At 39.0% G+C, this 13,494-nt stretch overlaps 2 protein-coding genes across 4 annotated transcripts in view; both read left to right on the top strand.

Moving 5' to 3' along the window:
• mylk4b (myosin light chain kinase family, member 4b) overlaps positions 1-10,233 on the top strand; it is a 38,726-nt gene extending 28,493 nt beyond the window's left edge. For both annotated transcript variants that reach the window (XM_088077443.1, XM_042513835.2), the window contains 12 exons: positions 389-470; positions 1,915-2,323; positions 2,512-2,741; positions 3,716-3,821; positions 4,569-4,662; positions 6,218-6,327; positions 6,441-6,582; positions 7,193-7,263; positions 7,368-7,496; positions 7,585-7,816; positions 8,785-8,833; positions 8,955-10,233. In XM_088077443.1, the coding sequence (XP_087933569.1) occupies positions 389-470; positions 1,915-2,323; positions 2,512-2,741; positions 3,716-3,821; positions 4,569-4,662; positions 6,218-6,327; positions 6,441-6,582; positions 7,193-7,263; positions 7,368-7,496; positions 7,585-7,816; positions 8,785-8,829 (1,650 nt within the window). In that variant the 3' untranslated portion in view covers positions 8,830-8,833; positions 8,955-10,233. The remainder of the gene's footprint in view (positions 1-388; positions 471-1,914; positions 2,324-2,511; positions 2,742-3,715; positions 3,822-4,568; positions 4,663-6,217; positions 6,328-6,440; positions 6,583-7,192; positions 7,264-7,367; positions 7,497-7,584; positions 7,817-8,784; positions 8,834-8,954) is intronic.
• A 2,476-nt stretch (positions 10,234-12,709) lies between these two features.
• gmds (GDP-mannose 4,6-dehydratase) overlaps positions 12,710-13,494 on the top strand; it is a 203,255-nt gene continuing 202,470 nt past the window's right edge. Inside the window, exon 1 of one of the 2 annotated variants that reach the window (XM_088077442.1) lies at positions 12,710-12,963. In XM_088077442.1, the coding sequence (XP_087933568.1) occupies positions 12,865-12,963 (99 nt within the window). In that variant the 5' untranslated portion in view covers positions 12,710-12,864. The remainder of the gene's footprint in view (positions 12,964-13,494) is intronic. The other variant, XM_042512148.2, reaches the window with a different exon arrangement.

Here is a 13,494-nt window from a genome sequence, read left to right as displayed (position 1 = left end):
TGGGAAACTGTGGATAAAACTGTTTTCTGTGTTGTCCGGCATGTCGTCTGCTACAGATGATATGTGACCTTTCCACTTTCTCCTGGAGGAGGCATCCATCATGCAGAACCTTATACTTCAGTTACAGGGGCAACTATGGCAACACTAACAAACACTTTGGCTTGCTGTCTCACTATTGTGCAAGTGGAAATACATCTATGGCTACGCTGTTTTTGTCAGAAATCCGACTCATAAATCACTTTTAAACAAATTGAAAAGTGCACGAGTTGCTGCAAATGTAAGAGTTCCTGTCAGAGTTTTGTGGATTTGGTTCCATTTTTGTCCACATCTGTCACTTTGTGGATCCATTTTCTAACGTTAGATCTTTGTTTCTTCCTTCTACAACAAGGCAAAGGATGACAAGGATAAAGCCAAGCTGTGCCTGAAGGGCTTGAAGGCCCAGAAGAAGAGGAGAGCTGCAGACGCATCAGGTAGGCTCCAAAATGAATCACTTTTAAAAAGTTGTATAACATGTTGTTCACAAAAGTCTTTTGTAAAACATAAACACATGAGGAAAAGAGAGAAATCTCACACACCGTCCTATTACTTGCAAAAAACTTTATCATTAAGACATCAGGCCAAAATGCTGAAGTGTAAAACGACACACTGTCTGTGAACTTTCAAAACTGATCTAATCTGTGGAAAAAAAATAGGTTCCTCTGCCTCCTCCTAGTGCTCCTAATGTCAGTTGCAAGAATTCACCGCAACTGAATAAAAACAACCAATCAGAGCCAAGAGGAGTCACTAACACAGTGTCACTGCGTGTGCACATGCGGCAACAACAGTATACACCGCAAAGACAGGTAATCAAAAGAAGACCGACAATGACAGGCCTGTTTTCAAAGACGGAGACTAGTACTTAGAGTAAGACTAAGGGTCTGTGCTGTGTGTTCCAGTGATTGATAGTGTGCCAGAGACTCCTGCTGGCTCTGATTGGTTGTTTTTCTTTAAGCACGGTGGTTTCTTGCAAATGTCACAAGGCATACTGGGAGTCGCCTGAGAGACCTTCGTTTTTTCTCAGATTATGTGTTTCATACTGTCGAGATACAGTGACAGTTTCAGCAAAGTTGACAAAACTTTTCTTTTTTTTTTTAAACTTACCTACTGTAGCTTTAATCAGACAATCTTGATACATATCCTTTAGATTTGTTTGCATTAAAAACTGTGACCAAAATACATACACTGTTAAACCTGACAAGCTGATTTAAAATCTAGGGAAGTGCTTGCCTTGAAAAATTTACATAAATATAACTAACCATCTGAATTTATGTTTACATTATATCCTGTTAAGTTTACTTGAAGTTTGGTCATATTTGCTTAATTTTGTAAAGTTGTTGCAACGTAAAAATGAAAAGTTTCATTAAATTAATCTTTCTAAGTTTGAAGTTGCCAACACGGTAACACATGGTAACATCACTTGTTATTTTTAAGTTGCAACAACTTCACAAAATCGAACAAATACAATTAAATTTAAAGTAAACTTCCCATTAAGATAGAAAGTAAGCATATATTAAGATTAAGAATGACATTTATTTTTTATTTTCCCTTTTCAAGGCAATCAGTTCCCAAGATTTTAAGTAAGATCAACTTGTGAGATTTTATAGTGTACTGTGGGACATTATACAGTTTTAAAGTCAACTTGTCGGTGCTCTCTAGTGGACAAAGTAGGCAATGGTCACTGTTTCCAAATAACCTCTAATCTAATTTGGCAGACATTGCCATCCAAAGACTGTACATACTGTAGCCAGTATGTATCAGAAGTGAAATGTATCTGTTCCAGGGTCATCGGTTTTCAAAACATATTGAAAACTACAGTAGAGTAATACAAAGTGTAATAATCCTTTATTTCTGTTTGCTTTCTTTATCCCACCTCAGACACTTCCTTGCTGAATGAGCCTGTGCTGCAGGAGCAGGTGGAAAAGCTCAACAGGCAGAACACGGAGCATTCCCATGGAAAAGCAGAGGCTGACACTCAGAGGACGGAGGACAGAGGAAGAACGCAAGAGTCAACAGAGCTGATCCTGAGCGGAGCACGCACCTCTGCCCCCCAGTCAGAAGACAGGAAGGAGGCAACCAAGGAGGGAGGGGAGGAAGAGGAGGGCGATGTCTTTGGGGACTCAGAGTCAGAGGTAGAGGCAGAAGATGTTAGTCCAGAACAGGCTGCAAAAGTGGGGGATGATGGGAAGAAAAAGCATAAAGGAGGAGCGGAAGAGCTGCCAAAACCTGGCAAGGCCCAGAGTGTCACCGCAGATATCTGCAAGACCTCTCTTCTACCGCAGGAAAGGTATTCCATTTTCTTTTTTGCGGCGTGTTTTATTTGATTCAACAGAATAGACAGATGACGGTTCATTATACAATTATGGTGTGTTTTTTGGTCAGTTAATAGTAAATTCTTTGAGGAAAGGCAAGAAAAAATAAACCCAAATTGAATAAAATAAAATATTCAATATTTTCCTTATTTATCACGCATAGCACTGAGGAGAACGGTGATGTGGCCACCTGCAGCAAACGTCGTGTCACAGAAGAAGACCTGGTGAAGGACGACACCAAGAAGAGCAGAGTGGAAGACAGCGAGGTGAAAAATGTTGATGGACAGGTGGTGGAGGGGGGCACACCACAGGCCTCCAAATCTGACAAAGTCACAACAGAGACTGAAGAAAAGGGGAAGGAGGGAGAGTCAGCAGAGACGGAATTTATTATTGGTGAGACATTATGTTTTTATAGTGCATGAGAAACAATCCGAGAAAATAAGAGAATACTGTGGTCATGTAGCATACTTCAGGAATGACATATAACACGTGTGTCATGTGATATTACATTTAATTCCTTATCTTAAGCCAAACCATGATGTTTTTTTCTAAACCTAACCACTACTTTTGTTGCCCTTAACCTAAGGAATATGTTTTTCACCATTTTTTTTACCTACATTCAAAATGTATATTCAAAAAGCAAATGCATGCATTTATGGAACAGAAACTGCAGATTTCTGCAGAGCAGATTTCCTGTGTTATCAGAAGTTTAGTTTGAAGAGACACTGTGTACGCAACAAGCGTAAATTGACATATTGTCCGTGAATGTCCAAAAGTGACACGTTAAGGGTACCTTGAGGGTCATAGTTTAATGTGTAGGGCCACTGACGAAGCATCGGTATTTGATTATTTGGGAGTGAGAACTCTATTTTAATTTTGGTGGGAATCAGGTATGGAAAAAAATTGCCACTCCTGGCAGCACCCCAGTCACATTCTAATATGCCTTAGAGGATCGACTGAAGAAGAAAATACAGACTGAGAGAGCAGGCATCATTCAATAAGAGCAGCTTTTGGCAATGTGGCACTTGGATATTAAGCAGATCAGTGACATGAATACACTTTGTTGCCATATTCATGCAGCTGGCTCCATGTAGACCCAATGTGGTTGTTAGTTGGTGACATTTAACTTTTCGTTCCTCAGACTTTGAGGCAGCTCCGATATCATAACACCAGGCCTATACAAGCGTCACTAACATGTCACAGCACAGCTGGCAGAGCAGATAATGAGACGCTGGCATGCAGCTATTTTGATCCACTTTGTTTCTGGGGGCCGAGGCCTCTTCCTCAGTCTAATACTTCTCATACTTTCTCTTCTTAGCCACATCTAATTCTGCTTGTTTTTCTATATTTCTTTATGGTTTCTTCAGACTCAAGCCCTCCACCATTAGCACCTTTCGACCACCGCATCGTGACGCCCAAACCCCATCAGATAGCCAACTATTACACTATCAACAGAGACGAAGTCCTGGGAGGGTGAGTACCAGTGAACACCTGGCTCTCGAGAGTTTGTTTTCATTTTGCTCAGTTACAGCCGCAGACACAAACATGTCTAATGAAATAACAGAGGATCTCACAGCCTGTGCGGGGGCGCCTAATAGTTTTTTCCAAGGCCTTTTTATTGCCCCCCTAAAGGGCATTTGATTGAGAGCCCCGGGGGGCACTTGTGAAATAGCGGGCCTCTCTGATGTAATAGGCCGGTGCTAAATCCTCCCTCTAGAAGTGGAGATTACCCCTCAGCACGCAAGCACATTTTTCAAATTACTGACATCATGGCACAGTACAGAGCCCTAATTACTGCATGACTGAAGGAGCCATTATAATGATTAACAATTATTTTCATTATCAATTATTCTGAGTTATTTGAGCAATTAATTGATCATTTTTGATCAAATGTAAAAAAGGAAAATGCATATTAAAAGTTCCCAGAACCCAACATGACATCTTAAAAATGGACATTTAATCCTAGATAAACACCAAAATCCAGTGATATTTACTTTACAATGATATAAAACAAAGAAAAGCTGAAAATCTTTAGTTTGAGACTGTGGAATTATTTGGAATTTGACCAAATAAATTACTTAAATTAGTACATGCTTGTTGTGTAATCCTTTCCGCACTATACTGTATATCCCAAAGCCAGTTTCTGGGATAGTTCTAGTCTACTACTCTGCCTTCAGTATCTACGTATATATATTTGACTATTTGCTTTTCTTCCATCAGGGGACGTTTTGGACAAGTCCACAAGTGCATAGAGAACTCATCTGGCCTGACGTTGGCTGCCAAGATCATCAAAGCCAGGAGCCAGAAAGAGAAGGTGCAGTAACGATCAGCCAATGAATGCTGAATACGTACAGTAACAGAATACATGTTCTGTAATGGCATTGGGATGCCTGTTTCCTCAGATAGTCTAATGATGGTAACTTTCATCATTGCTAAGCACCATCAAGGATTACATTTTAGAAATAGATACAGCTCAAAAGCCCTGTGGGTGGGGCACGTGGCAGTTTGTCAGCCTTATTGTGTCTTTCTTGCTCTTGGTCATCCGAAAGTGATGGTCGGATGTCCGAGCGTAGCTCTACAGTTATGTTATCATCTGAGGTATTCAAAAGGCTTGGAGCTGGCTGAAAGCCCAGCAAACACATAGCCAAAACCTCAGCTGGCTCATGTTGCTGCCAGTGACCATCTGTGACAAACTCGTCTGTGTTCTATATAGTCCATATACTTGATGCTAGTGTGCAAATATTAAAGTATGTGATATAGAATGACCTAAATAAAAAGTTGCCTAACTAGAACAAGCACCTGATCTCTTTTTCAATTCATCCCCTGCATAACTGTGCAATTTCAGATCTGTTCAGGTTTATTGCCAATAGGGTTTCACATGAAACAAATTTACCTTGGTGTTTTGGTGCAAAACAATTTTTAAAAAGTGGAGCCTTTGAAGTTCCAGAAGAATAAGGTTTGCTTTTGTTTTTTTGTGCACCCAAGATAATAACTTTTATCTTATGTCTAGTTAATTAATTATCTTGTGAGAGCAAGTTATCATCTCACAAGATAAAATAAAAACAATCACCTTCCTGGACTTTAGGAGCTCCATATGAAACATATAGAATATTAAAAAAAAATATGAAAATGTATTTCAAATAACAGGCATGACATATCTGTTTTAAAATGAGATAGCTGTATGGCTTTGTGCAGGAATACACAAAATATTGACATCAATGTTGAATATTAAATTAGATTAAATTTGTTAAGCTGAAGCTTTTATGTTCCACTGTTTCAAGAGCTGCAATCAGAAGACTGTTTGATGCAAATATATTGTCTAAAAGATGCGGAAAATCAGGCCTATTGTAGGAGGTCACTATGCATCATACAAAATAATTTCAGTAGATTGTCTGTGGAGAAGATTTACTGTGAAGCAGCTGTATTAAAAGTAGCTAATACAATAACAGCCATTTCAGTTCTGATTGCTTGACAAAAGAGAGTCAAAAAGAGAACCATGTTCCTTGTCTTAGAAGTCTTTTTGCACACACTTTAAAATGGGAACACATAGGGTGAGATCTAACACTTTACTTCCAGTTCAATATAATCTTATGTAATATGCAAAGCACAAAAGCATAGTGAGAGAACATTTTTTTATTTTTTTTTAACAGAGCAAAGAAGGCCCTACTATTTTTCCTGCTTGTTCACCAAATTTCTTTTTACATGCATTCTCATAAATCTTGACTCACAGACTGTTATTAATGACCTTCCATGCATTTTCCCAGTTTACCAGTCTAAATGTTTTGATACCAAAAATCACTCCACAATAATATTCTTTTACTTGCAATTAACTTGTATGTCTTTGTGTCTTTTGTCCGTCTGCCTCTCAGGATGTGGTGAGGAATGAGATCCAGGTAATGAATCAACTGAATCACGCCAATCTCATCCAGCTGTACGCCGCCTTCGAGTCACGCCATGACATCATCCTGGTCATGGAATAGTAAGTCAGAGTACCTGCATGCTGAAGCTGACTGCACAGTATGTTTTCTCATTGTCAGTATAACAAAGGTACAAGCCCTTCCTCACTGTTAATGTTTGTGTGCTCCTTTGCAGCGTGGAGGGAGGGGAGCTGTTTGACCGCATCATTGATGAGAACTACAACCTGACAGAGCTGGACACAGTGCTGTTTATACGCCAGATCTGTGAAGGGCTGCAGTACATGCACAAGATGTACATCCTGCATCTTGACCTCAAGGTAAACCTGCTTCATCCCAGGATTTCATATTCCAATATTACTCCAACTCTAACCCAACTGCTATTAACCATTTGAAACCTACCTTTCACAAGTATTTAAACCTTTGTACACTGAGCAAATTGGTGCAATTTCTTTTGAAAAATTGCACAAAAAAAGGCAATGAAAAAAAATCGAAAAATGCTAGAGAAAAAATGTATGTTATGATTATCATAATTGTATATTTAAAAACATGTTACAAAATTATTATATTATATTTTATATTTTTAAAGGACTTTTTCCAACTTTTTTTTTCTTTAAATTTTAACTAATTTTTAGTTAATTTTCTTGTACTTCTTCCGCATTTCTTGCACATTTTTGGGTAATTTTTCCAGTCTTTGCCTCCTTCCCATGTTTTTGAGAGAAATCAAGCCAATTTGTTCAGGTTTCAAAGCGTCAAAAACATATTTTGATGATTTTAAGTATTAAGGCTTTTAAAAGACTCATTTTGGATGACAGGATGCCCCAGTAATAAAAAAAAATTTACCTGAAAAAATAAAAATAACAGTAAACATAACAAGCAGTCGAACTGAGTCGAGTCGAGTTGTAATCCTTCTCTTTTGTTCTTTTTCAGCCTGAGAACATTCTTTGTGTCAGCAGAGCCACTAACAAGATCAAAATCATCGACTTTGGCCTGGCCAGGAGGTAAAACTTATCATCTATTTACAGTTAAAAGCTTTGACCTGTCATGACAGGACTTTCTCAGCCCCAGTTACATCCTCACCTTATGTTTTTTATTTCTCTGACAGGTATAAGCCCAGGGAGAAGCTGAGGGTCAACTTCGGAACACCTGAATTTTTAGCTCCTGAAGTCATCAACTATGAGTTTGTTTCATTCCCCACAGACATGTGGAGCCTTGGCGTCATCACTTACATGCTGTGAGTTGTGGTTGCTCATACTGTTATATATAATGTATATAAAAAGACACACAGAAGCATCTCTGACTTCTGTCTCCTCTGGGCTTAGGCTCAGTGGCTTGTCTCCGTTTCTGGGGGACGATGACAACGAGACACTGAACAACATCCTGGCCTGTCAGTGGAACTTTGAGGAGGAGGAGTTCACAGACATTTCTGATGAGGCCAAAGACTTCATCACCCTTCTGCTGGTGAAGAGCAAGAGCTGGAGGATGAGTGCAGCAGAGTCCCTCAGACACCCCTGGCTGTCAGACCGGAGTCTGCACTATCGACTCAACCAGAAGGTAATGTCCTCAACACCACCATAATGCACTTTTAAACACAGCTGTTTTTGTCAAAGCAAACTCATGATTACCACAGCAGTGAACAGCTCCATGCAAAAACATACACTGTAAAAAAGTTTTTTTTTAAATCGAGGAAACCAATTGCCTAAAAAGATGTCAGTAAATATAAATATTTATCTTAATTTTATGTTTACTTTATATCTTATTGTTAAGTTTACTAAACGTTCTGTTTTATTAGCTTAATTCAGTAGAATCTGTTGGAAACAGGACAAGATTTTGGTATTAAAAGTGTTCTGGTTTCCATCTGTAATTCGAGTAGTACTGATCAGTCGAGCTTGAGTTGGCGTTGGTTGCCTGCAGGCAAACAGTCTGTGCAGATCAAAGACATGGAATGCAGTGGTCGAAATTCAATCCCGGAACAAACTGACTGTTGCTTAACAATGATTTTGTTTTTTATTAGATTCTTTTCTAATTAATCTACATTCTCATGTGGATATCTGTTTATCCAGATTAGTAGAAATATCTAACAACGCCATTCTCGCATTTCAAGTTGCTATTCGAGCTGTAAATGATGACCAGTGTCTTAATCCTGATATCCGTTGGCTCACCAGAAACCCTAAAATATTGGCCTTTGACCTCAGAGGCTCGATCTGTTTTGAAATTGTATGATTATTATCCCCAAGGCCACCAGGACAACTCTGACACTCAATTTTTAGGCATTATTCAATTAATCAGTTTTGATCAACTGATTGTAGATATGTATTTTAAAGTTCTACAGTAATTCAAGACTCCATAAAGCTCAGTCTGTGTAGGTTTGGCACTTTTATGTTAGTGTAGACTTCATTCATAATGATGCTTATAATAATAATAATAAGAGTTAAATGGTACTACTAGATTGGCACAAATGTCTATGTTCATTCAGTCATTTGTGCCTGCGCACTAATTCAGTGGATCCTCTGTCATTGCAGAAAAACAAGTGCCACTCCACACATGCTCCTTCTCCAGAGAGCTAGACAGGTAAGATAAATATTTTAAAAAACAGGTATTAATTTCTCTAAAGGATTTGTTCATCACCATCTGGATGCTTGCAAGCTTAAAATCCAAAATCTGCTTTTTTTCCTCTTTTTTCCCCACACAGAAACACCGTGAGGCCCTCAGCATGCCTTTTGACAATGTAGGGCCATGGAGCTCAACACTGGACCAATGCTGCTTTACCTGTAAGGCTACTGGACGACTACACTTGCATCTCATGCTTTGCACCGCAGCTTGTAGCTCTGACCTGAGAAAAACAGACTTTTTTAATGCTGCCATCAAGGCACAAAATTATCTGTTAGCATGCTTGCTGTCCTGTGGAGCACAAAACTTCAGACTGAACCAGTGAGGACTCGCTCTTTCTACAGTGGTGTGCAGAGTGACCTGTCACAATAATGACTCCACAGTATTAGAGACTAAAGACCTGAATCTACACCTACAACTTCCACATGTACCACTGAAAAGGTGAAGAGAAACTGAAAATCAGCAGTTTAGCGTCAAACAGAGGCTGTTATCCTCCCCCTGACAGTGATCAATTTTGCATATTCTCCTGGTTTGTTGCATGCTTTGCACCTTCTGGCCTATTACTTCAAGATTTAGCAAACAACTCATAGACTGAATGCTATTATTTGAATAATATATTTTTGTGAATACAGATTTTTTTTCTTTCTTTTCATTTACAAGTCTTATAAAATGTTTTTCTTTCTTGAACATAAGGTAAAAAAATACATGTAAACTTTGTTGAAGTCACCCCACATTAATTTATTTTGTATATAACACAACACTGCATACTGTCAATCCCCCGAAAAGTGAGAATATCTCAATGACTGAATACTATATTCAGGCCACACCTCTGGTACACTTTCACTGTAGACTGGATTGCCTTCGGTAAGTGCTCGTGCCACTAGCTCGCCTTCGCTTCGGCAGTTTGGAGTCGCCCTCTCACCTTCCATGAAGGCATAACGAACAACAGAATACTACCTATGAATGATTCATGTTTATGACTGAAGTGGATTCTTATGTTAATGTATTTACTGGTTCAACACCAGCCTGTACTTGAAGTGCAAAGCTATTATCAAGGTGGGATTTCTTTCAGGGGAGACAAACAGGATTTCACATTCACACTTGCACAGTTGAGCTTGATGGAGAGCCAACAACAGCAGGGACGATGTCAGCCGGTGCTTTTTTTTTTGTCCCATCGGGAAGGTGGATGAATGTCCGTCACTCAGTTGCTGGCTGCTCCAAAAGGAAATGGAAAAGCTTTGTGATTTTGAATACTTGTTTAATTGAATTTATGATAGTTTTTTTCAAGTTTTCTTGTGTAATATTGAATAATTGAATGTAGAATATAAATAAGCAAATAAATAAAGCACACTGGAAACAAATCGCAGTGTTTCTTACTGTGTATTTCTTTGAAAATAAGACCTTTATATCAGAATTGTTTCTCTGCCTCCTCGTAGTGCTTCCAATGGCATTTGCAAGAATCCACTGCACATGTGGAAAACAACCAATCAGAGCTGAGGAGTCCCTGATGCAGCTGGCAATCATGTCAATCACTGCTCATGAATTTTGGTCAAAATATCAAACTAGGCAGCAAATATGGGTCAAGATTCTGCCTATTTCTTGCCTCAAATGTTTTCAGAAACATATTTTAGTCTACTGTTGAGCTGTAAAATGAGAACATTTGTGCACCAGTCACCATGCTGGAAACCGTCACGCTGAAACAAATCACTGTCCACCAGCTGGAGCAAACTTTCTCATGTTACAGCTTAACTGTTGTGGATTTTCTCACAGTGTGTTAGTGTCACATCAACAGAACTTTTGAGAAGAAAAGGGGTCTTTTTCTTTTTTTAAAAAAATTATTATTACTGACCTGTTTAGGAAAAGCACTTTTGCCAGAATTTGTTGATTAAATATGGCTCATGGACCCGTCAACTTAAAACATGCTGAAGAATAAAAGTATAAGTGGACTGATTACTAGCTTCTCCCTCCATGTCCTACTCTCTCAATTGAACTTCACCCTGCTTTTTTTAGTGTTCCCCCAAAAACACAACACCTGTGGGAAGAATGACGGTTTCTGCACAGCAGTGGACACATTGTGAGAGTCAAATACCTCCAAGCACTCAGCAAGACACCTGCCGTCCAAACAAGAGAAGAGAAGAAGAAGAGCCCCGAGCTGTAACAGAGCTGCGTTGGTCTCTTTTGATCAGGCGGGGTGGATGAGCAGACTGCTGTGCTTCTCAGGACCCCAGGCACTTGGTTTTTTCTTCTTTTTTATATGATCGTGTTTACTTTAGACTGTAATGAAATCACATCTCCCATCATGCTGTGCACTCTGGGAAGCTGAGCAGTGCTACTGATGCTCTCAGCTGGAGCAGATGTTACCATACATGCTCAAATGTACAAGAATCATAATGGTCCATGGGTTGGGCCAGAATTTGGTACCACCTACAGTGACAATATCTCTATGATACCATATTGTTTTTAGAGTCCATATAATCACTTTAAAATATAGTATTCATTGCGAATGAACAGCTTTACTGATTTTTTTTAGATCAGCTGTTGTTTTTGTAATTATTGCCCTACAGTATCCACAATGTAGGTTTGTGTGCAGTCTATTGAAATATCTTATGTACAAATATATATACAATGATTAACCATTCAAAAATATATTTTGTTTAGTGTTTATGTTACCTATGTCTGACCTTGACTAACCTGTACCCATACAAAGTTGGTCACCAAAGAAGTATTTTTTCATTCCTCTACTGAGGGGGTCGATGTCTGTGCACTGTCCTAAAGTCTAAATATACACCGGGTAAAATAGATTTGATACATCCTAAAGCTGTCTTATACAGGAAACACATATCAACATTCAACAGTTGTTACTAAACATTATTGAATTTTAACATAACATTATAGAATTGTTTTAATATTATAGATCTGCAACTTCATGTTCTACATAAGTATACTTGGTCTTTAACCTAACATTCTACACTTGTTACCTATAATATTCTAGAATTGTAACCAGACTTTTAAAAGGTGTATCTTTCAGTCCCATATTTGCATTCTAAAACTGTAATTTAACATTTCTGAACCATTACCAAATAGGGGGAGGGGCATTTATTTAAAAAAAAAAAAAAAAGCTCAAAAAACTATACTTATAAATCTTAGAATTGTATATTGGGAGTGCCTGGTGAATCAGTGGATAGAGTGGGTTCCCTGTTTACAAAGGATGTGTCCTCACCGCAGCAGCCGCTGGTTTGATTCCAACCTCAGCCCTTTGTTGTATGATGTCCCCTCTCTCTCTCCCCTTTTCACACTTGTGCTGCCCTGTCAATTAAAGGCAAAAATGCCAGAAAAAAAATCTTTAAAAAAATAAAATAAAATAATAGAAATAATTGAAAATTATGTTTCCTTGTTTGTTTTTACTGTATTTGTTTGTTGCCTATTTAAAGGCAATTGTCTGGCAACTTTTTTAAAATGATTTTTGTTTTTGGTTTTTTTTTTAGCCATATTTTTAGGTTGCTCATTGACCTCTTCCCATGCTTTTGAAAGAAGCCAATTTGCTCAGCTTTCAAAAGGTTAAAAGCACTGATCAAGTCTATAAAGTGACATGAAATGTAAATACTCTAGTAAAGTATAAGTGCTTTGAAATCATACTTAAGTACAGTACAGTTCGGAAAATGTACTTCGTTAAATGTCACCCCTGCTACTTCTAACAGGAAGCTGTCCTTCTGGTCCCAGTCTGAGGGTGGCGCTGTGCAGAAAGCCCTGCAGCTCTCTCTGAGACGCTGCCCTCTTTGATGACGCCTCTCTGCTGCTTCTACCCGCTCTCTTCCCATTGGCTGATCTCAGCCGCTTCCTGCTACGTACTGCACTTTGTATTGCCTTGCAGTTCGGTTTACGGATGCTGAGGCTCCCGGTACTCTCATTGTAAACACACTGCTCAGGTTGGGCTTTTTGTTGTTTCTTTCGGTCGGTGTGGCAGCAAATTGTAAACGTCCAGCCGAGGAGAGATGGCCCTGTGCTCCGAGCCTGCTACCGTCAGCTCCGCAGAGAACAGGGAGCTGAAGAGGGAGCGGAAGGTGGCCGTTATCACCGGCATCACCGGCCAGGTAACGTTACTCATTCATATTCAAGGCACAAACTAGCTAGTTACACCGTTGCTCAAAAACGTAGTAACGACTCCTTTGTGGTGATTTATTTTAACGGGAGATGTTTGTTTAAACTGCCGGGGGCGTTTGTACCTGTGTCAGGTGCTTAAAAATCTCACTGTTTTACTATTAAATCTCCATTTTCCCTGAAACCTTATCTTTCCCGTCTTTTACCTCTGCTTTTTACAGTGTGCTAATCCCTTCTATTGATTTATGTTAGCCAAATTACACTCAAGTCGTGCCTGCAGCTGCTGTATCACTAAACTTAACTTTTGATGTTTTTATTTTTGTCAAAAGGGAGGAAAAATGTTTATTCTCCTTTAATTTCCTTTCCTTCTCATATTATCTCTCTTATCTCAAACACATGCTTCCACCACAAGGATGTTGTGTTGTCAGGTTACACATTAACCATCTTTCCAATGGCCCTTCTGTAGCAGCTAGACACTAGTGGAAAGTAAGGGACTGTTCGTTACTTGTGAAAGGCGAGGGGGT

Source organism: Plectropomus leopardus, chromosome 5 (genome assembly GCF_026936395.1).
Source record: "Plectropomus leopardus strain MGB_pleo_1.0 chromosome 5, ASM2693639v1, whole genome shotgun sequence".
NCBI classification, from domain to species: Eukaryota; Metazoa; Chordata; class Actinopteri; order Perciformes; family Serranidae; genus Plectropomus; species Plectropomus leopardus.
This window is presented reverse-complemented; position numbering and strand designations above follow the sequence as displayed.